Source organism: Dipodomys spectabilis, unplaced genomic scaffold, assembly GCF_019054845.1.
Source record: "Dipodomys spectabilis isolate Male_0828 unplaced genomic scaffold, ASM1905484v1 ptg000140l, whole genome shotgun sequence".
NCBI classification, from domain to species: Eukaryota; Metazoa; Chordata; class Mammalia; order Rodentia; family Heteromyidae; genus Dipodomys; species Dipodomys spectabilis.
The window spans coordinates 29,520,077-29,541,307 of record NW_024870817.1 but is presented as its reverse complement, the minus strand read 5'-3'; the positions used below and the strand labels follow the sequence as shown (position 1 = coordinate 29,541,307).

General features: G+C 38.5%; 1 protein-coding gene across 2 annotated transcripts in view; it reads right to left on the bottom strand.

Annotated features, from left to right (window-relative positions):
* The window catches only part of Arhgef28 (Rho guanine nucleotide exchange factor 28), a 222,749-nt gene that overhangs the window by 75,382 nt on the left and 126,136 nt on the right, over positions 1–21,231 (bottom strand). For both annotated transcript variants that reach the window (XM_042690839.1, XM_042690840.1), the window contains 7 exons: positions 20,659–20,780; positions 17,272–17,549; positions 14,840–15,035; positions 11,110–11,221; positions 7,968–8,010; positions 5,768–5,891; positions 5,346–5,478 (listed from right to left, as the gene is read on the bottom strand). In XM_042690839.1, coding sequence (XP_042546773.1) covers positions 5,346–5,478; positions 5,768–5,891; positions 7,968–8,010; positions 11,110–11,221; positions 14,840–15,035; positions 17,272–17,549; positions 20,659–20,780 — 1,008 coding nt within the window. The remainder of the gene's footprint in view (positions 1–5,345; positions 5,479–5,767; positions 5,892–7,967; positions 8,011–11,109; positions 11,222–14,839; positions 15,036–17,271; positions 17,550–20,658; positions 20,781–21,231) is intronic.

Below are 21,231 nucleotides of genomic sequence, written 5' to 3'. Positions count from 1 at the left end.
CAGTTAAAATGCCTAGGAAGACGGAAAGAAAAAAAAAACAATAATGCTAAACACCACCAATTCATGATTGTCAGGTTGCAATAGGAATTTCTACTGAAAAAAGTCTGAGATTGCCACATGAAATGAGAACAGTTAGGCACTTGCCCAAGTTTTCTGTCATAAAACAAAGTGGTCTCATCTCCCTAGAAGAACATAAGAGAACCTTTTCCTGTCCCTCTCTGCCCATGGGTGCTGAGACCAGACTGTCCACTCAGTAAAGGGTGCTGAGGACACTGCTATCTGCCATGCTGCCATCGTCTCCCTGTCCCCACCCCTGCCTCCAGACCACCCTCTCATCTACCCCCATACTCTGTATATTAGCTGGAAGAGAGCCTGAGGGTCTACCAGAAGCTTCTGGAAAAGGAGTCATAGAAGGAGTTCTGTAGAAGGAATCCACATGGGTAGAAGAACTCATTTGAGCTCATCAGAGTTATGTTGGATAAGACCCTACTATAAGCTGAGCAGGAAACTGAACTCTGTCATTATACCCAGCTGCAAGTCTGAAGAGGTGGTTCAGCCAACACCCCAATGCCAATGAGCAGAGCCAAGGCAATTGTCCATACTGGCCTTCTTGGCCAACAGAAACCTGAAAGCTCTGTCCTCATTCTACAACATGAAAATAGGAGGAAGGATAAAACTCGCAGGAAGGCCAAGCTGCTAAAGATGGATTCTAGAACAGATACAAAAGACAGTGTAGAAACTTGCACTTTTGGTAAGAGACACAAGGTAAAGCTGCTATAAAAAAGGACCCACAGGTCTTGAAGGGAAAGGAGAATGTGAAGAGAGGTTAGCAGGATGAAAGGGAAATGGGGCCACTGAGACAAGTAGGAACCACACTGAGGAAAAGATCTGAAACTGAATTGAGACCGATCTATGTGTCAGAATATTCTTGAAGGGAAAGGAGAATGTGAAGAGAGGTTAGCAGGATGAAAGGGAAATGGGGCCGCTGAGACAAGTAGGAACCACACTGAGGAAAAGATCTGAAACTGAATTGAGACCGATCTATGTGTCAGAATATCAAAGCAGCACTGTGAAATTCAGCTTGAAAGATCCCCTCCAGAATGTGGAGAAGGGTATAATTATAAAATAGATGTCACACAAAATACAGAGAAATCAGAGATGACAGCCTCACAAGATATCAGAAAAATGACACAGGAGTTATAATAGTGAAGGCTATAAGAGAAAAAGAAAAGTCCTCTCAAAGGGCAAGGGTAAAGGTCTCATCATTTTCTAAAAATAATAGCTATAATAATTAAATCATATCTATTCTATAGATCCCTTCTGATAAATTCTATATATGATAAAAAATGCATGTGGACAGAAAAGGGGATTACCAAGAAAGAAATCAAGTCAGACAGGCTCCAGACTTTCTCACTGTGTAGTAAGTTTTCAGCTGTATCAGACCAATATGGACAGGTACTAAACAGAAAGGTTTTGGTCTAAGGCCTCATTTAACCAGGTAAAATATTTTCCTTCTGTGAAAGAAGCAGTGATGCTCTTAGGTACCTAAAGTTTCAGAAAACTGTTCAATCCTATTTTTGCCTACTGAAAACAGAATCAAAATTTAGCATTCAAGAATAGAGCTGGGTCCTTATGGTTCATGTCTGTAATTAGTGACTCATGAGGCTAAGATCCAGAGGATTTTGGTTCAAAGCTAGCCTAGGTAAAAAATTCTGTGAGACTCCATCTCCAACATAAGTAGAGAAAACAAGGATGGAGGGCTGACTCAAGTGGACCAACCAAGCAAGTGTGAGGCCCTAAGTTCAAACCATGGAAAAAACAACAACAACAACAACAACAACAAATAGCTGTAGTTTAAAAGCAAAGGAACAAAAGTAAATAAGCCTCCCTCCCCCACAGTGTAACCCCCGCTTTCACTATATTTGATGTTAGTATAACCTGTGGAGGAGATGGGGACAAACAAGTCGTTTAAGGATTCAGGTGGACCTGTTGCAACAATGAGAAGTACAAAATGTCATGTCAAAACCAGCTTTACAATGTCGGTGGGGGGGGGGGGGGGGTATGATTGGGTGGGAGGGAGGGGGGAGGCTGGGAAGGGAGGTGATGGGTAAACAAAGGAGGAGGCTGCAATGCTTGGTAAGAAATGTATGCATTATCCTGCCCATGTAATTGTAACCCCTCTGTACAGTATGTTCTCAAATAAAATAAAATAAAATTTAAAAAAAAAAAAAAAAAAAAGTAAATAAGCCAACCTAAAGAAAGAAGCATGTCTGGCTGGGAAGGTGGCTCAGTGGTAGAGTGCATGCCTTGCATGCCAGAGGCCCTGGGTTTGATTCCTCAGCACCACATAAGCAAAAAGAAAAAAGCCAGAAGTGGCGTTGTGGCTCAAGTGGTAGAGCACTAGCCTTGAGCTGAAGAGCTGAGAGACAGCGCCCAGGCCCAGAGTTCAGGCCCCATGACCGGACCTCCCTCCCCCCACAAAAAAGAAAGAAGTCTGTCTAAAAATTTTAAGTAGACACAGAACTGAATAAAAGCATCAAATATTTTCCTTGAAACAGAAAAAATTTTCTTAAAGATTAAACATACAATATAAAATATAGTAATACAATATTGATACATTAAACAAAGACTAGGGGAAAGAATATTCATAGGGAAAACAAGAGAGTATTAAGTTCTTAGCCCTACACAACTCTCAAACTGTCATTAGTAGATACTAAGAGTGCCTCATAAATCAAAACCACATCCATGGAATATGATTATCTACCTAGAGTGTAAATTATCCTTGTCATATACAATGTAAAAAACAATGTTTAAGCAAATTGAGACACCACCACCTAATTTATCTCCTGAAGAAAACATATGAATCTTAAAAATAGTTCTTTAAGGGGTTTGGAAGGTGGCTCAGTGGTAGAGTGTTTGTCTTGCATGCATGAGGCCCTGCATTCGATTCTTCAGCACCTCATAAGCAGAAAAAGCCGGAAGTGGCTCTGTGGCTCAAGTGGTAGAGCCCTAGCCTTGAGCTGAAGAGCTCAAGGACAGTGCTCAGAGTTCAGGCCCACAACAGACCAAAAAAAAAAGTTCTTTAAAATTGGATGGTTGGAAAAAAAAAAAGTGTATATCTTGACATACATACTGACATCCTGATTCTGGAAATTTAATCTAAGGGAATAATTAATGATGTGGATAGAAATATGTACTAATAAGTACTTGATTTTTTGTTAGATAAAATTCAAAAAAATTAAATGTACAGTAAAATACAACTAAAAACATCTGTCACCACCATCAAATGAAACAAGAATATGAAAAGCTGACAAGACAGTCTTATGGTTAGAAGGAACACATTATAATAGTATTAATTTTCTTAGGTGTTAAAATATTAGATACTTCTTTCTCTTTAAACCAAGTTTCTATGAATTCTAGTGATTTTTAAGTAATAAGTGCTTAACAGCTAACTATCTTTGGTACTTGTAGCAACTTCCAACTTACATTATAGTCTCCATTACAATCCTTGAATAAATTTAGGATGAGCGAACATCTCATTCACTACAAGTTTACTTTGTGTGTTCTAGTATTGGGGCTTGAACTCAGGGCCTGCCTTGTCCCTTATATGTTCCACTCAAGGCTGGTACTCTACCACTTGAGCCACAACTCCACTTCTGGCTTTTGGGTGCTTAATTGGCAACAAAAGTCTCATGGACTTTGAAACAAGATCCTTAGATCTCAGCCTCCTGAGTAGCTAGGATTACAGGCATGAGCCACCAGTGCCTGGTTCAATTCCCTTTTTTCTCAATTTAATTGTAAAGATGCTGTACAGAGGGGTTACAGTTACATGAGCAAGGTAATGAGCACATTTCTTGTCGAACATTGTCACCCTCTCCTTTGTTGTTCTCCCACTATCCCTTCCCTCCTCCAACTCCCTCACTCCCCCCTCACACCAGAAGTTGTAAAGTTCATTTCCAATATACTGTCTGTGGGTATCACTGTTGCAATGGGTCATCCTGTGTCCTTGTTATTCCTCTTCCACTCCCCAAGTTAGACAAATGTAGATACAAGATGCAATATATCAAAATCAAGTACAGTGACTACAAGGCATATACCATAGGGGGAAGAACATACAAAGGAAACAAAAAAAATCACATAGTACATTAAAAACAACAAAGAAAGACTTCTTGTGTCCCTATGGGGTTCATTTACTTAGCATTTTGATGAATGCGGGTTGATCAGGATTAACTAGGCACAAATGTCTAAGCACCAGTCTTATAATGCTGTAAAGTGCCACTGAGTAGTAATAATCTTTAAAGAACTTTGTCTAATTTAGAATTAAACTGCAAAGACTGCACAAAACCTAATGCTAAACAAAATGGGAAGAAATCATCAACATGAGTGGCAGAAATTTGGGCCACAGTGGTCAGGGAAGCCCTCTAAAGAGGTGGTGGAATTTCTGATCCAGGAACTGGGGTAACTGAATCTGAGAGAGAGAAGGGGAATTATTATGAGCAAGAATGCAGAGTGGGAAATCATCCCTGGAGAGAAAACACTAGGGCAATGAGACCGACAGGCATCAGGTTGTCAACTAAGATTGAAGAGGGAAATGTAAGCCAGTTACCAGTTCACAGACAAGACACTTGATGCTCAGTGACCAAAAAAGATAAATCCTTAAATTTATGTAGGCCGATGACAGTGGCATTTGACAAAGTCTATGGGGCCAAATTATTTATTATAAACTGTAGGGTAAAACACATGGAGAGGGACGCCAGCACAATGCACCCTGAGAAGGCCAGGTGAGGAGACCCCGCCCTGGTCAGAGTGGGCTGAATGACACTGACTCTTGCCCCCTGCCAGTAAAGGGAAAACATCAAGGCCAAGGTTCTGCCTACAGTCCCATTAACCCGAGCAGAGGGCGGCGTTTTGAGGTTGGATTTAGATACGTTGGGTCTGGGGAGACGATGAAACTTGGGTGGTGACACCCACATACAGGGTCACCCTATGGGCCAGTGATTGGTTCATATCGGTCATTTACTCTAACATCATCCTCAAAAGTGGCCATAAGTGATATGATGTCCAGCACCTAGAAATGAGGATAATGTCATTAGTTTGAGGGGAATAGGTCTAAATGGGGGTATTTTAGAACCTAAGACTGATGACTGTTCTTAAAAAAAAAAAAAATAGCAAAGGAAAAATGAAGAAATACCCAAGAACTGAGTTTGGACGGTATCCCAAGTTTGGAAAGAAGGTAACCACAAACAAGGTGATAAACAGAAAGCAGCACCCCACGGAAAAGAAGAAAACATTCACCTAAAGGAGGTGGCTAGGAAGCCAACCCAGAATTAGATCCCAGAACTTACTGGAACACTGGAATGACTCTTTCCCCAGGAGTGTTTTATCACAAGCCGAACACTGCTGAACACCAGAAAACGTTCCAGGGACAAACTGATGTCGATTCATTTTCTCTTTGTCTTTGGTATCCTTGTTCTTCATCTTCAGAAACAGCAGCAGAGAGGCAGTAACATACAAATGGAGCAAACGTAAAAAAGAAAATTAGCCAGTTGACCTTCACACCGAAGGCAGAAGAAGGAATAAAGGGACCATACACTAACATGTCCTAGTCCCCGGAGAGGTCCTAGTATTCCTAATGATTAGACAATAATCCTCCAAGAAAGGTGTATATGTAATCTAAGGTAAGTGATATGAAGGGGAAAGTAAGAACTATTCTCATGGTGGAAAGCTGAAGCCCTCTATGCCTTACAGCAAGAAGGTGCAGAATTACCTTAGATTTATTCCGAGGGCTAGTCATCCTATTCATGAGGAAGCTGAAAGTTCGGCTCACTTTGTACTTTTCAGACTCTGATTTGGCAGGGATGATGTATTTGTCCCATTCTTCTTCCTGAATTCTATATTATAATAACAATAATCGTAACAGAATCAATCACCATGTTTTACAGGTTTTGAAGAAGGAACAGGGAATGGCATATGCATACATGTATATGTGCATGCTTAACTATAAATATTCATGTGCAAGGTATTTTTTAGGTTTTAATGGTTATTTGGAAGGGGAAAATGGCATAAAGGAAATAGTAGACTTATAATTTTACTCTAAAAGCATTTCTCTGTTTGCTATTCCAATAAGACGTGTGCTTCCTTTGTTGATAGAGCCTGAGAGACACAATGTACGCCTCTTGGCCAATCTCTTCCCTCTCAGATTACTAGGCTGCAGAGGAAAGAAAGTTGTCTATTAGCTGCCACCCTCCCCCCTCAAAAAAAAAGAAGGCATGCCAGGGGCAACTGTACCCAGTATGAACACACTGGACATTATTGACTTCCTTGTAATCCATATAACTATTCTCTGGAAAACAAACTCCAAGCTATGAAAAGTTATAATTCTCCTAGCACATCCTCTAATAGTAATGTTTCTAACATCATTACTGAAAAAGAGAATTCACTAAAAAACTAAGTATCATGTCAAACAAGCTATTTCCATAGACATTCTACAACTTAAGCTTCTTTTTTTTCTCACAAGCAGCTAATAGGATTTCTCTGGGAAATATTTATAAGTAATCCTATCACTAATACATACAAAAGTAAGTATGGTTACAGTCCATAAAAAAATGTTGCTTACAAAAAAAATGTTTAGGGCTTAAGTTTTTCTTATGTGATTAATGACAGACCTTCCCATTAATAACAAAATTAAGTTATTTAAGCTTCATTTTAGGTATTTTTGGGTTCGAACTCATGAATGTATCTATTGAAAAAAATAAACAATGGCTTCAGAGCTTGGCCTGGTAAAGCTACAGGTATAGTCAGAACTGTATGTCCTGCTACTCAAATCCTGCAGAATAAATGAAACTTGTTCTACCACTGAGACAATCACCAGAAAAAAACTAGAAGGAAATGTGAAAAGAGAGAACTCAGTGATGACTGACAGCAATAAAAGGATCTCAGACTTTCTCACTTCCCTTCTACTTCCATAGCTACCTTCTAGTCACTTCACCAGAAGTAATTGACTCATTAATATAATCTAAAATTAATTACAAATTAGGATGCCAGATATCGTAGGTGTCCTAATTTGCAAACTTCATATCATCATATGCTATAGAATGGGTGGGGGAGGGAAACATCTGAGAGTTTAGCAAAAATCCTGCCTTACACAGGGTGGTACATGCCTATAAACCCAGCTCCCAGAAAACAGGGAAGGTCAGCATGAGATACAGAGCAAGACCCTGATCTCACTAAGCAAGCCATTCAATGTCTAAGAGAAGTGCTGTTTGTTTGTGTCTGTTTGCTTGTTTTTAAAGACTTAAATCTCAGAATTAAAGCCAAATATTTCCTCATTTCCTGATACTTGTTTCAGACATCACCCCAGGCCTATCCATAGTGTGACTCATGCACCATCACCTCTGCAAGATCAATATAACCCAGCTTTTCCCTAGCTTGGCTCTGGCAAGTTTACCTTCTGGGGAAAAAAAAGAGAGAGAGAAGCTTAGGCTTAAACCTTTTCAAATCTCTCTATGAAAAGGGGAATGTGGGAGGTAATTGCTACATCTTTTATTCTTTGTATAAGCAAAACTCCCACAAGGGAAAAAGGACTTGGGATGTTTACATTCTCTAATGGCATCCCAGGGGCCTGCTTCTACAGTAAGCCTTCTTGTCCCAGAAGAGCAGACCGAGAGCAGACCTGCAGCTTTCTGCAGCAGGTGGTCCTCACACCCTTCCCTGAAGGAGTTCAGCTTTGAAAATAATGTAAAACAGAGCATCTTGGCCCCACTCCTTGGTCTGCACACACCATATCTGAGGCCTGAAAAGACAGCTGGTTGATTTACACTGATTCAAATCACAGAAGCAGAGAAGGAGGATCTTAGGCAGCGGAGTACACAGAAATCTGACAGATCACTGGGCAGATAGGAAATGGAACATGAAGTTCCCAAAGATGGATCAAGCAATCCCTCCTCAAATTGAAATGGTTAAAGTACCTTTTCCCTCCTGGTGGCTCTGGTACACTATAAACTCTTTGCTCTGTAAGATACAGACAAATAAAATAAAAACTCAGTCAGTCATGTTAGTTTGAAATGCATCCATTTCCCATATTTGATCATTGTACACACAATAATGAGAACACAAGTAATCTTACATAACTAGGGTATTGTTCTAGATATCTCTATTGTTTTCCCTAGTTTGGAGAAGGTGGAGATTAGACTGATTATATGATTTTTGTGGGCTTGCACCAGCAAGGGGAAATAGAAATTACTTCTATATTTTGGGTTACTTCTCACTTAACCTTCATCCTTATTCATAACAAGAATTCTCCAGCAAAGACAATCAAGAAATATCTTAGCTGTTTTTGACCAAAGTTCAAAGGAAAAAAAGTCTTGAAGGCCAGAATTAGAAGTGTATAATGTAATACCCTTATAAAATCTTTGCAGCGGCCAATTGGGAAGTGGACTTTGGGGTTGGTGGACTAGGAGAACCACCTTTGCTTCCAGTTGGTGGGATAGGAATACAGGTTCATGCAAAGCTTATTTCCAGAGTTTCACAACTACAGGGATGGAGAAGAGACACGGACTTACATTGCGACAGGGACTAAAGGAAGGAGCAGCCATTGTGGAGTATAGGATCTATAGAGCAGGACAGACCTTTTCCTATTACAATCCAGAATGGGGAAGAGGCAACACTGGGTTGTAAAGGGAAATGGTCTGGAAATACAAGGAAAATAAATATCACCTGGAGCACAGAGATACCAGTACTGACCTTAGGCTGTCTGGTATATAAAAGAAATAAAATTTGAGGAACTTGAAGGCTTTGTTTTATGGCCATTATAAAAATGTTCCTCAAATTTAAGTCACAGCCAGAGATTATAACCCTTATTGAAAATAGAGTGAAGTACCAAGAAAATGTGATCCAAAATAATCAGGCTGTAAAGTGGAAACTGAGTATAACGTTATAGGATTTCATAGGTCAGTTCATAGTAACTTTTCAAAAGTATCCATTCCTCAAATCCTTTTTATTCTTTCTTCTGGGACTGGGACTTGAACACAGGTTCTGGTACTTTCAGTTAAAGGCTGGTACCCTATCACCACAGCCATGCCTCTAGTCCTCCTTTTTTTTGTGTGGTACTGGGGTTTGAACTCAGGGCAATCACACTCACTAAGTGATGATTTACTTACTAACTGGTGATTTACCACTTGGGCCTTACTCCTAACTCTCTCATCAAATTCTTAAATGTAGAACGCTTTTGTCCATCTTGGTTGAAGTTGTAATTATATCTCACCATTAGCAAAGCTCCTTTCTATTTAAACTCACAAGGGACCAATGGGAATTATAAAAACTGAGTTTTGTTTTATGTATATAAACATTAAACAATAAAGTTGTCACTGTTGTATTTTTGGCTGAAAACAAAAGTCATGAAAAATAATTACAAGTAACATTCTAGAAGGAAGCAAGAATGTGTTTCTCAGAGAGAAACAGTGTAAAGGTAATCATCAGGTAGGACCATCAGTAAAAAATTGTCAAGTTTTTCTTTAAAAGAACTCAGAGTAAGATTGAGGAGACCTGGAATTATAGAAAGACCCATGAAATGAAAAACTAAAATCCCAGGCAATTTCAATACACCTCTCTTTTTTTTCCTGGCCTCTCAAGGTAATTCTATGTGTTTTTTTTTTTCCTTCTCTGAGAAATTTCTTTCTAAAGTTCTTTGAAATCTTCTCAGTCCAAAAATAAAAACATTCCTTATTAGTCTTTCTCTTCTAATAATACAACTTAGAAAAGTGGGGAAAAGCTCACAAAGTAACTCTCATTTTATACTTTATATATCTTGTCAAACACATACAGGCAACAAATATTTATTCAACAGGTATCATATTTTATGTCATTATATCAGCATGCATAGCTCCAAACACAAAGATCATATTATCAGTATTATCAATATAAAATGCAAAATAGTATTAAAATACTATAAGGTAAAAGCAGAGAAAGGGAAGAATGAAATTCTACTTTAAATATTGTACATTGGGTAACACAGTACTTAAATACATCTCTTACTTTCTGAGCCTCTTGTGATTCTTAAAGACAAATAACAAGAAAGACATTAATTTATTGAAAACTTTCATTACAATGTTATATGCTTCATGCTGGCATTATTACTTCCAAATAGGCCATTAAATAGGATGATTACATCATATGTAATTTAGAGAAAATATGACATAATTGCATTTCAAAGTAAGGGGCAACAGCTGAACCCTACCTTCAGGGAGCTCTAGTTTGCCTATCATTGTTCTAAGTAGATCTGAATTTGCTCTTTGAATTCATCAAGTTGTAGTCCCATAATGTTTATAGCTTGAATCCATTTGTAGATATATTTCAACTCAAAGTTTGCTTTATATGTCTTATTTCTGATTTCATATACTGCCATTAGCCCCCACAACACTAAAACAAATTTCCTTATATATGACTATGTTGTCATTTCAAATCTCCCAAGATTCTTGCTAATCAATGGAAATGGAAAGAAACTATTTTGCAATGCTTTGGCTCTGGGGAGTGGATTATTTCAACAACTAAGGCACAAAACAAAAGTTAACTTTTACAACTGACTTCCAAAAAATCCTCCAGCTGGACACTGGTAGCTCATGCCTGTAATCTTAGCTACTCAGGAGGCTGAGATTTGAGGATTGTTGTTCAAAGCCAGCCCAGGCAGGAAAGTCCATTAGACTCTCCAATAAACTTCTCAAAAAAAAAAAGCCAGAAGTGGAGCTCTGGGTCAAGTGGTAGAGCACTAGCTTTGAGCAAACGAAGCTCAGAGACAGTACCCAGGACCCTGCATTCAAGCTCCAGGACTGGCATAAAAAAAAATCCTTTAAAACCCTCACAGTACTTAGCATTCTCATTTACACAATCCTTGATGAAATTGTATTTATATATTCAGCAACAAAGAGACATAGACATATGTGTAATTTCATCAAAATTCATATCCTTTGAGAAAATAATGGTACTAAGATTAGAAAAATCAGTTGTGGAACTAGAATTGAAAATCCCCTGCTGTTCTTGTGTGACTTGTGTATCTACACTGAGCACCTGTTCTGAATCAAATGCTTTCAAAGCCAAATGGCAAATAATGTTTACCTTCACTGGAATTGCACACTGTAAGATCCCGCACCAGTCGAGTTTTTCCTAAAGAAATTTTGGGAGATGAGCAGGAATAAGATCTCGAACGGATTCCAGAAAGCAGTGATTCCTAAAAGAGATAATAATGAAGTCTTTTTTTTCTTTTTCTTTTTTAGTCTGTCATGGAGCTGTCCCTGGGCGCTGTCCCTCAGCTCTTCAGCTCAAGGCTAGCACCCTACCACTTAAGCCACAGCGCCACTTCCGGCTTTTTTCTGCTTATGTGGTGCTGAAAAATCAAACCCAGGGCCTCATGCATGCGAGGCAAGCACTCTACCACTTCCCAGCCCCAATAATGAAGTCTTTAAAACAAAATTCTGGAAGGGATAGTAGGAGAAAAACAAAGGAGGGGGTAGCAATGCTCAACAAGAAATGTACTCATTACCTTACTCATGTATCTGTAACCCCTCTGTACAGCATCTTTACAATAAAATAAAATTTTTTAAAATTACACATGAAACCAGGTACTGGTGGCTCACACCTGTAATACTAGCTATTCAGGAGGCTGAGTTCTGAGGATTGCAGTTCAAAACCCCAGGCAAGAAATTTAATGAGACTCTTCTTTTTTTCTTTTATTGTGAGAATACTGTACAGAGGGGTTACAATTACATGGGCAAGACAATGAATACATTTCTTATCAAGCATTGTTGCCTCCTCTTTGTTTCCCCTTCCCATCCCTTCCCATACTCCCCCTACCTCCCTCCGACTGGTCCCCCCCCCCGCCCCCGCCACCAAAGTTATAAAGTTCGTTTTTTGACATAACGACTTGTACATCTCATTGTTGCAATGGGTCCACCTGTATCCCTAGTTAAACGATATGTTTTTTACTCTTCCCTTCCACATCTACAATACTACTTGAGTGTAGTTCAAGTGGTAGAGTACTAGCCTTGAGCACAAAAGATCAGGGACAACACCTGGGCCCTGAGTCTAAGCCCTAGGACCAATACAAAGAAAAATTCCTACATAAGACTGAAAGTATGAGTTTACCATGAATGCTACTAAACCAGTATCTTTGTAAAAATTAGCCTGAGTGTTTCTTTTCTACTTATTTATTTTGGTGGTACTTGGGTTCACACTTAGTTTTTAGCTTACTAGGCAAGCATTCCACCATTTGATCCATGCTTCCTGATTTTTTTAGTTATTTGTTTTAGATATGATCTTGTTTTCTATCCTGAACCATGACCCTCCTGTTTTTGTCTCCCACCTAGCTAGGATGACCACCACGCCTAGCTTGTTGACTGAAATAGGGTCTTGCTTTTTGCCCAGGGTAGCCTCAAAACATCATCCTCCTGATCTCTACTTCCTAAGTAGGTGGGATTACCAGTGAGAGCTATACCTGGCTCAATCTGATTATTTCTTAAATGATCTTATTAACTGTTTCTATTTGCCTCTCGTAACTTTTTTAAAGTTCTATTTTTAGTGTATTAATAAAATTGAGATTTGGGGAATGGTTCCTACACATACTTCAGAATGGAATTATGCCATTCCAACCAATTTGGTTAAAAACAAAGACAGTTAAAAATTATTTTATCACCAGGCATCAGTGGCTTATGCCTGTAATCTCCTAGCTACTCAGGAGGCTGAGATTTGAGGATCATGATTTGAAGCCATCCTGGGCAAGAAAGTCCACGAGACTCTTATCTCCAATAAACTTGTATACAGAAAAAGCCAGAAGTGGTGCTGTGGCTTAAGTGGTAGAGTGCTAGATTTGAACCAAAAAAGCTCAGGGACAGCACCCAGGCCCAGAGTTCAAGCCCTAGGCCCAGCAAAACAAAACAAAAAGCAGATTTTATCTGAAATTCTATACACACTTCAATTTCTATATTTACAGATGATTAATAGCTATTTGGAATTGCAAGAGTTTTTTTTTAATATTTCCAAATAACCACCTGTGTGTGCACATTTTTTAGTACATCTTCCATCCCAAACTTCCAGGAGTAAAGTTTGAATATCACTGATTTAAATATTTTTAATATAAGTTCTTCATAGTAACCTGGCATTTTCCTCTATTTTTCCAAGTGCATATTATTTCTATCGTTATATTGGCAATATACATGAAACGGCAGGACAATTAAAGCATGGTTTTCTTACACGTTACAGAAAATTTAGACAGCTATGCAGTAGAACCCCAACAAAGCTATGTACAATATCCAATTCGGATTCTACAGAGGTTTTAGGATTAATCCTGCCCATACAGTTTTAAGATATCACAAGATTAAAAAGGCAAAATTCTTTACTAAAGCCATCAGAAACTGTCCTTCCTACTCATTAGCTTCTTCGGTTACTCCTAAGTAAAAACACATGGTTCCCCTGAGTTCATTGGTTAAAGAGCCCAGAGGAAAGTTGAAAACAGAAGCCTGATCTGGCTTCAAAGGGCCTTGGGCTGTGGCTCCTTGGCTGTCTTATGAGGGAGCACTCACTTGAGACTAGATGTGAGAAGGGTTACAAGATGGTAAGTTCTCTTAACAGTGAGTGGGCCACAAAGGACCCTCACCAATTGCCATCTTCTCCATTTAAATCATATATGGTAAGTCATGTGTGCCATTTTTATGACAACAGAATTTTGGGTATCATCCAAAACTCTTTGGCAATGTTACACGAAGTACAGAGGCAAGGCAAAATATACTTTTCAGGAAAGAGTTGTCTAAAAAACAAACAACATAAAACTGTTTCACAAAGACTGAAAACTTTTCATGCTAAGTAATGGTGAGTTCTTTTCACATTCTCATTCAAAATCCAAAACAAATTAATATCACAGGCTTTCTTTCCCTTCTTTCTTTCCTTCCTCCCCTCTCCTTCTCTAATATCATTTTATGTTACTAATAAAAGCACTACTGATGTCCTAAGTGAGCTGTACGAAATTCTATATTGGCATATATATATATTATATTATATATATACCTATATATTATATATATAAACATTTTGCATACAGTAGGATATGTTACAAAAGTAAAGTGTGTTAATATTAACAGCCACAGGTTCTTGGTAAAACAAGTTTTAGCATAACACCTTGTCTTTACAGTAGTAAACTTAAAAAGAAAATGAGTGGGAAATAACCTAAATCTAATAGGAAAAAAGATATGTTCAAATACAGAAGGGCTTTCTTTGCAAGATTGGAAGAAGGAATTCAAGCTTTTTCTTTTCTTTAAATAACCACAACAAAGTGAAATTCTCATGTGAAACTGCCAACAAGAGAAAGCCTGGCATGAGAGGAAAAACTGACAAAGTTTATGATGCTGCAAATTAGTTTACAAAGCCAGAATTGCTCAACAAACATCACCTCTGCCTTGCTAACATTATTTACTCCTCATCTGAGCCAAGTGAAAATTATAGGAAACAACCAAGTTTGATCTTTCAGAATCATTGAAGACGACCAGTTTTGTTCCCTTTGCTTAAGAGATAGTAGGAATCCTTGTACAAAATGTAACATTTTTCCAAGGATGTGAAAATGGAACAGCTTCCTTGTGAACTAATGGAAACAGAAATTAGTCACTGTAAGAATTATAAAAGTTACCACAGATTCACAGGGATTAAAGACAGACTGGATCAAAGCAAGAGTCTCCACACATACACCAGAAAAAACAATAGTTCAGACGTGAGTCATCCAGAATTGTCTTTCTGATAGAAATAGAAACACTTTGAACATTCTGCACACTTAGAATATGCTGGATTCATATCAATAAATTACCTTTGACTGTAGATTACTTGAAAGAGAGAGGGATTCAGTTCTGGAGATATTAAGATCTGGTTCAAAAGAATCCAGTTCATCTCCGCTAGGAACCCTAGTTCCTGAGGAACTCTGAGACACTGGAGCATGGCACAGGTGAGGCTGCTCAGGACACACTTCCCCCTCGCTGTCAGCAACCAGGGCATCCAGGCTGGAACTAAAGCAAGGAATCAGCAAGCAACTCAATAAACGAACATGCAGACAGATATTGGCTCTATTCTTCGGAGTTCAGATTCTCTCACTGGTGTGCGGTACAATGTGTAGTGACTTAATTTCCAATGAATATTTGATTCATGCTTTTTCTTGATCTCCTCCAAGTCTCTTTATCAAGAAGGGTTTGTGTTTCTCCCAATGAACTCTTCTACCTAGCAAAAACCATGTTAATCACCTTGCCAAACAAAAAGCAGATTTGAGTTAGTACTATTATCACTATTTTTGTTTGTAAATGTAATTTTTATAAGCCCCACTAAGGAACCCTTCAAATGCTCAATATGCAGACAACACAGAGTTCCTGGGCTGTTTGGACATAAGCTTGGGGTAAGCAGGATGTCAAGGAATACACAACATGGTGTTCTCCCAGTGAATCTCAGCTGAAAATTGAGGAGGGCCCAGATAAGACAAACATAGGTCAAAAACAAGTTACATTCAAGGACCCAAACATGTCACCCTAGATGATCATTTTCAGAGATTTATTTAAAATTATTCTATCTCAGAACTATGTAGTATTTCTGCTTGACTACAGGTTGTCTTTCCCCATTCAATTTTCATCATTACAAAATTAAGAGGAAAGAATTTGACCTTGTACATTCCAGGTTCACAGTTGCATTTTTCTGCTCTACTGTCCAGACCATCCGTGTTTACCAGTGTTAATGAAGGATGCAGTTTTCATTAGTGCTTATTAAACTATGCAGTTGGAGAGGTTTTGTTGTGATATTTCCATACATATATTTCCATAATATATTTTTATCATATGCACCCCTTCCATTACTGCTTCTTACTTCCTGTTCCAGCTTTTTACATACCCACAGAATGTACTTGGATCATATTCTCTCTCCTTCACCTCTCCCCTGGTTCTCTTTCCCCACAGTCTGCTACTTACACTTATGTCCATTTTTTTAGATCTAGATTTTACTATGAGACAAAACATACAATGTCTTTCTGAGTCTGTTCATACATGATCGTCTCCAGTTCCACAAAGGACGTGTTTTTAAATGCATTTTTCTTTGGTGATTTCAGTTCTAGTGTTAATACTTTCATGTCCCACAACCCAATGAAACCATCTTGACTTTGAACTACAAACAATTAGCAGACGAAACTTCAGATTAACCCATTCAGGTTATTTTTCCTTAAAAAAAATGAAATGTCAGTGTGAAATATCAATTGCACAAATCATGTGACTCTTGGAGCATATTGTTGAAGGTAAGAGTCTCACAGAGTTTCCTGCCCTGACTGGCTTCAAACAGTGATTCTCAGGTCTCAGCCTCCTGAGTAGCTAGGATTACAGGCGTGAGCCATCAGCACCCATCTAAAAGGTCTATTTTTAATCAAATTCAGCTTCCAAATTTTATTTTTGATCAAGTTATAAATTTTCAGTATTTGTTTTCATTTTTTCCCCAAACAGTCTCAAACTGGCCTCATACCCATGATCCTCCTGAGTGATGGAATGGCAGGGATGTGCTACCATCTCCAGCTCTGGCTCTTCATTATTTCTTTGCTTCCTGTCTATCAACAATGTGTAAGTAATTAGCAGCCTGAAAACATATCCTGATTTATGTGAAAGCCTTTTTAGTTATAGACATGCTTCTCCTCATGCTTCTCCTTCAGCATGAGCCTAACCTACATATTCCACTATTCTTTTATTTTGAATACTAGAAACAATTCTTTTTCTCTAATTCTAATTAGAGAATTCTAATTCAAGTTGGCCTATGACTTTTCTTTGTTAAGCTGTTAATCTACACATTCTCATTTTACAATCATGTTCTTCTGAATCTCATTAGTAGAATATAAGATTCAGTAGGTTCTGATCAGAATAGTGTATCTGTGTGTGTGCATGCATGTATGTGCATGTGTGCGTGTGTGTATGTGCATGCATGTGCGTGTTTGTGTGTGTTACTGGGATTTGAACTCAGAGTGTCATGTTTCACCACTTGAGCCATTTTCCCAGCCCTTTTTGCTTTAGTTTGTTTTTAGATAGCACCTACTGGAGGGGATGAGGGAAGAAGAATGTCACTTTTGCCTTACTTTCAAATCAACATATATAGGAAATAAGAAGGGGCAACATTTTGATGTAGAGATACATGTGATGGAGACTAAGACATAGATTTTTTTTAAGTCTAACTAACAGAGTTCTCCATTTTCTTCAATAGTTTTCTGGGACATACATAGTCTTTTACCTTCTTTTCTTTAGATGGCTTTGTTCTTCAAATCCATGCAGCCCAAAAGCCAGATTCAAGTTGGGAGTATGTGAGCCAGACGAAGACATGGAGGCCTTCCAGGCTTCCTTGCTTGCCATTGTTTCCCTGTTCTCACCCCGTGGACACACACCGGGGCCAGAGTCAGGGATAAGGATGTGCTTGCAATTTTGAGTTCCCACAGTAGACTCCAGGGGTTCAGGGCTTGTATGAGCAGAAATTCCCCCTATATTAATATAGTTGATATCCAAATCGCCAACCTGGAAATTGAAAGAACATTTTTTTGAGAAACAGCATGAAATAATGGCTGTACCTGAATTAGTAAACAAGTTCCCTGCCAGGTACTAGTGGCTTCATACCTGTAATCTTAACTACTTAGGACGCTGATATATGTAGGATGGAAGTTTGAAGCCAGCCCAAACAGTTTCCAAGACCCCATCTCCAAAAATAACCAGAAAAGGCTGGAGCAACAGTCAAGGAAACATGAGTCTCTAAATCCAAACCTTGGTACCAGCAAAAAAAAAAAAATCCTAAAGTGAAAACCTTTCCCTTATTTATCTTTTTGTTTGTTTTGTTTGTCATTACTTTTTTGTCTTGTGGGAACAAAAAATTGTTTCATGTTTTATTCTTCTTCTAATTTACAATTAGTTCATGAGAATATAGATAACTAAGATAACTGAAGATACATAACATCACCAAACTAGAAGAAAAAAATAAAACTACAAAAAGTACATGTACATTGACTATTCACAGGACAGAAGATGCCTCAAACTTAAAACTGCCTGCAAATAATAAGCATCAAATCCAGCAAGTGAACCTTTATCCCCCACTGTATACTCTGCAGAGATTAGAAGGAGTATGAAAAGAGAATGGAGTGTGTGTGTGTGTGTGTGTGTGTGTGTGTGTGTGTGTGTACTTGGAATCATTAGCCACCTAAAAATGCAAATCAAAATTATAATATCACCTTGTGCCTGTTAGGATGGCTGTATTATAGAAAGTCACAAGAATACTATTAGTGAACAGGAAGAAGGGGAATCTTGCTACAGGGTTAGGGGAAATACGAAATGGTACAGTCAAACAGTATAGATGTTTTTTTAAAGTTGAAATATAACTGTCAATATGATCTAATGTTCACACTTCTGTGCATATAGCCAAAGGAAATAAAGAAATAAAATCACTCTCCTCAGGAGATAACTGCACTCCCAAGTTCAAGGCAGCTTTATTCACAAGAGGCAAAATATGGAATTGCCAAGTATCCATCAACAGACAAATTAATGAAGAAAAATATGGTATATGTGTATCAATACACAGAGAGATAGAGGAAACAGAGTTTATTTAGCCTTAAAATTCCTGCCATTTGTGATAACATGGATGAACCAGGAGGACACTGTGCTAATTGAAATAAACCAGCCTGAAAAAGATAAATATGTATAGTGTCATCTCCAAAAGCCAAGTTCATAGAGACAATGGATATAAGAGTGGTGACTAAGAGTTAGGAGGTAAGGGAAATGAGAGATGCTAGTCAAAGTGTACACACTTGCAGTCTGGGTCCTAAGGGACAGCACAGCATGGTGGCTATAGTTAATAATGATACATTATAGAGAGCAGATCCTGAAAGTCTCATAACAATGAAAAGATAATCATGGGAAGTGATAGATAGGCTCAATTAGTGTGTCTGCAGTCGTCACTCCATAATACATAAGCACACCAAAACTTCACAGTGTAAACATTAAATACAGATGAGTTTTGTCAATTCACCACAAAAAAAGCTGGAAAATAAAATATACAAACATATACATATGTAAATTTGTGTAATCATTGTATAGCACAGTGTAGATGCTAAAAAAGAATATTTATATTGTGTGGGTAGAAATGTATATATGCATACATATGTCTATGTGTTTATATATGCACATATATACATACATAGATAGGTGGATACATAGATACATACATACACATCTTAAAGTATGGCTATAGCATACAAAGTACAATTACTCTGTACCTTTAAAGAATGTTCCAGGGGCTGAGAAGGTGGCTCAGTGGTAGAGTGCTTGCCTTGCATGCATGAGGCCCTGGGTTCGATTCCTCAGCACCACATAAGCAGGGGGAAAAAAAGCCGGAAGTGGTGCTATGGCTCAAGTGGTAGAGTGCTAGCCTTGAGCTGAAGAGCTGAGGGACAGTGCCCAGGCCCAGAGTTCAGGCCCCACGACCGGACCCCCCCCAAAAAAAAGAATGTTCCAGAACTCCCACTCTGTCCCTTGCTCCACCGAACATGTCTATAACTAGAACTGACCTTTAGCTAGTTTACAACAAAACAATATGAGCTATTTACAGCAAATGTTTATTTTGATTTATTGATTTCTCTGTCATTTTTACTTTCATCTCACTATGCTTGTTAACTATTCACTTATGGTAATAATGCTGTATAATACTGCAGAACGCAGGTAGAAGTATTCAACTAAAGGGGTGAAATTGAGATCTACTACTACACAGAAAAAGAGTTTATATCGCAGAAAGTATTTCTTAGTATAGTAATAACAAAGAAGCAAAATACCTTACTGCCAATTTAGCAATAAGTAAATATATTTTATATTATATATAAACACATATGGTGTGTGTGTGTGTGTGTGTGTGTGTGTGTGTGTGTGTGTGTGTGTGTGTGTGTGTATCTTGTGTGGGAATTAGTTTTTAAAGTCAGTGGGTAAGGCAGAGATTGCATTACCAAACTTACGAAAACCTCTCAAATCCTCCTTTAAATTAGGTGTTTAGAAGTACTAAAATTCAAAACCCATTATGTTAGAGAGAACAGGGGATAACTAGATATAGATGTATTCAAAGCCTCTGCTTTTATGAGATTAACTCAAGCCTCTACCAGCGAATGGGTGGAAAGTTCTCAAATCTTCACTAGCCCTATAACATGATACCACTCTGCTTTGATAGTCAACTTCTAGAACTGGTATCTGTTAACAGGTGTATTCTAAGGGTTAAAGAAGCAATTTATGTGAGAGTATCCCATGACAGCATCCTGGGCTGGACCAGGCACTGTTGGCTGGACTCAAATGCAAACATTCCCTGATCACTTCCTGCATGCACTGTTCATTGAAAAGCCATGCAGAAGATCTAGTACTATGCTTATTTGTCCTCACTGAAGAGCCCTCTGGCAGTATATCAGCTTTCCTCCTTCCCACATTTCCGGTTGGGGTAGGGTTATGCTGTGGTATAAAGCAGTATAGTAAAACACCTTGGAGAGAAGATGTTACAGCAGCATCCTCTGGACCTCTCCCAGGCTGGAATTTTCAAAGGAACTCTAGATTCTGACTGCACCTCTCATACCTGGCTCCACCTGGTGATTTCAGGGCACCTTACCTGATCTATTGCCATACAGTTAGCGTAGACTTCATCACCACCATTGAGCATGTCAGAAAGCCGGCCAGCAGCAAGGAATGTCGAAGCATTCTTGGATTTTTTGTGGACGCTGAAAGAACGATCTAGATGAAAATGAACACAACACAGATAAAGTAAGAGGAAAGTATTTTACAGTCAAGTGTTAGCTTAGTCAAATCATGAGAAAACAATTAAGACCACATTTTGTTTTCACATGGCATCTTGCTGTCATCACTCTTTGGAGCATGCAAGTTGTCTTCTTTACTCAAAGTTTCTGTTTTCCGGACACTCACGTAGAGTGATCATATTCAGCCATGTCAAGCAGTGGTTTTCCCATGTTTAGGGTTATCATTGTAACAATCAATTAGATCTTAGCTTTCAATCTCTAGCAGATGAAAGCTCGTTTCCCTTTGTCAGTATTGTAGTGGGATTGGGGGCTATGCTGTGGTCCTCAGATACATGACAGGTCTGATCCATCATTATGGTCTAAAGATAGTGCAAAGCCTGGCAGTCCTGGCTTGGCATTTCCTGCAGAACAAGCCAAGACTTCCAACC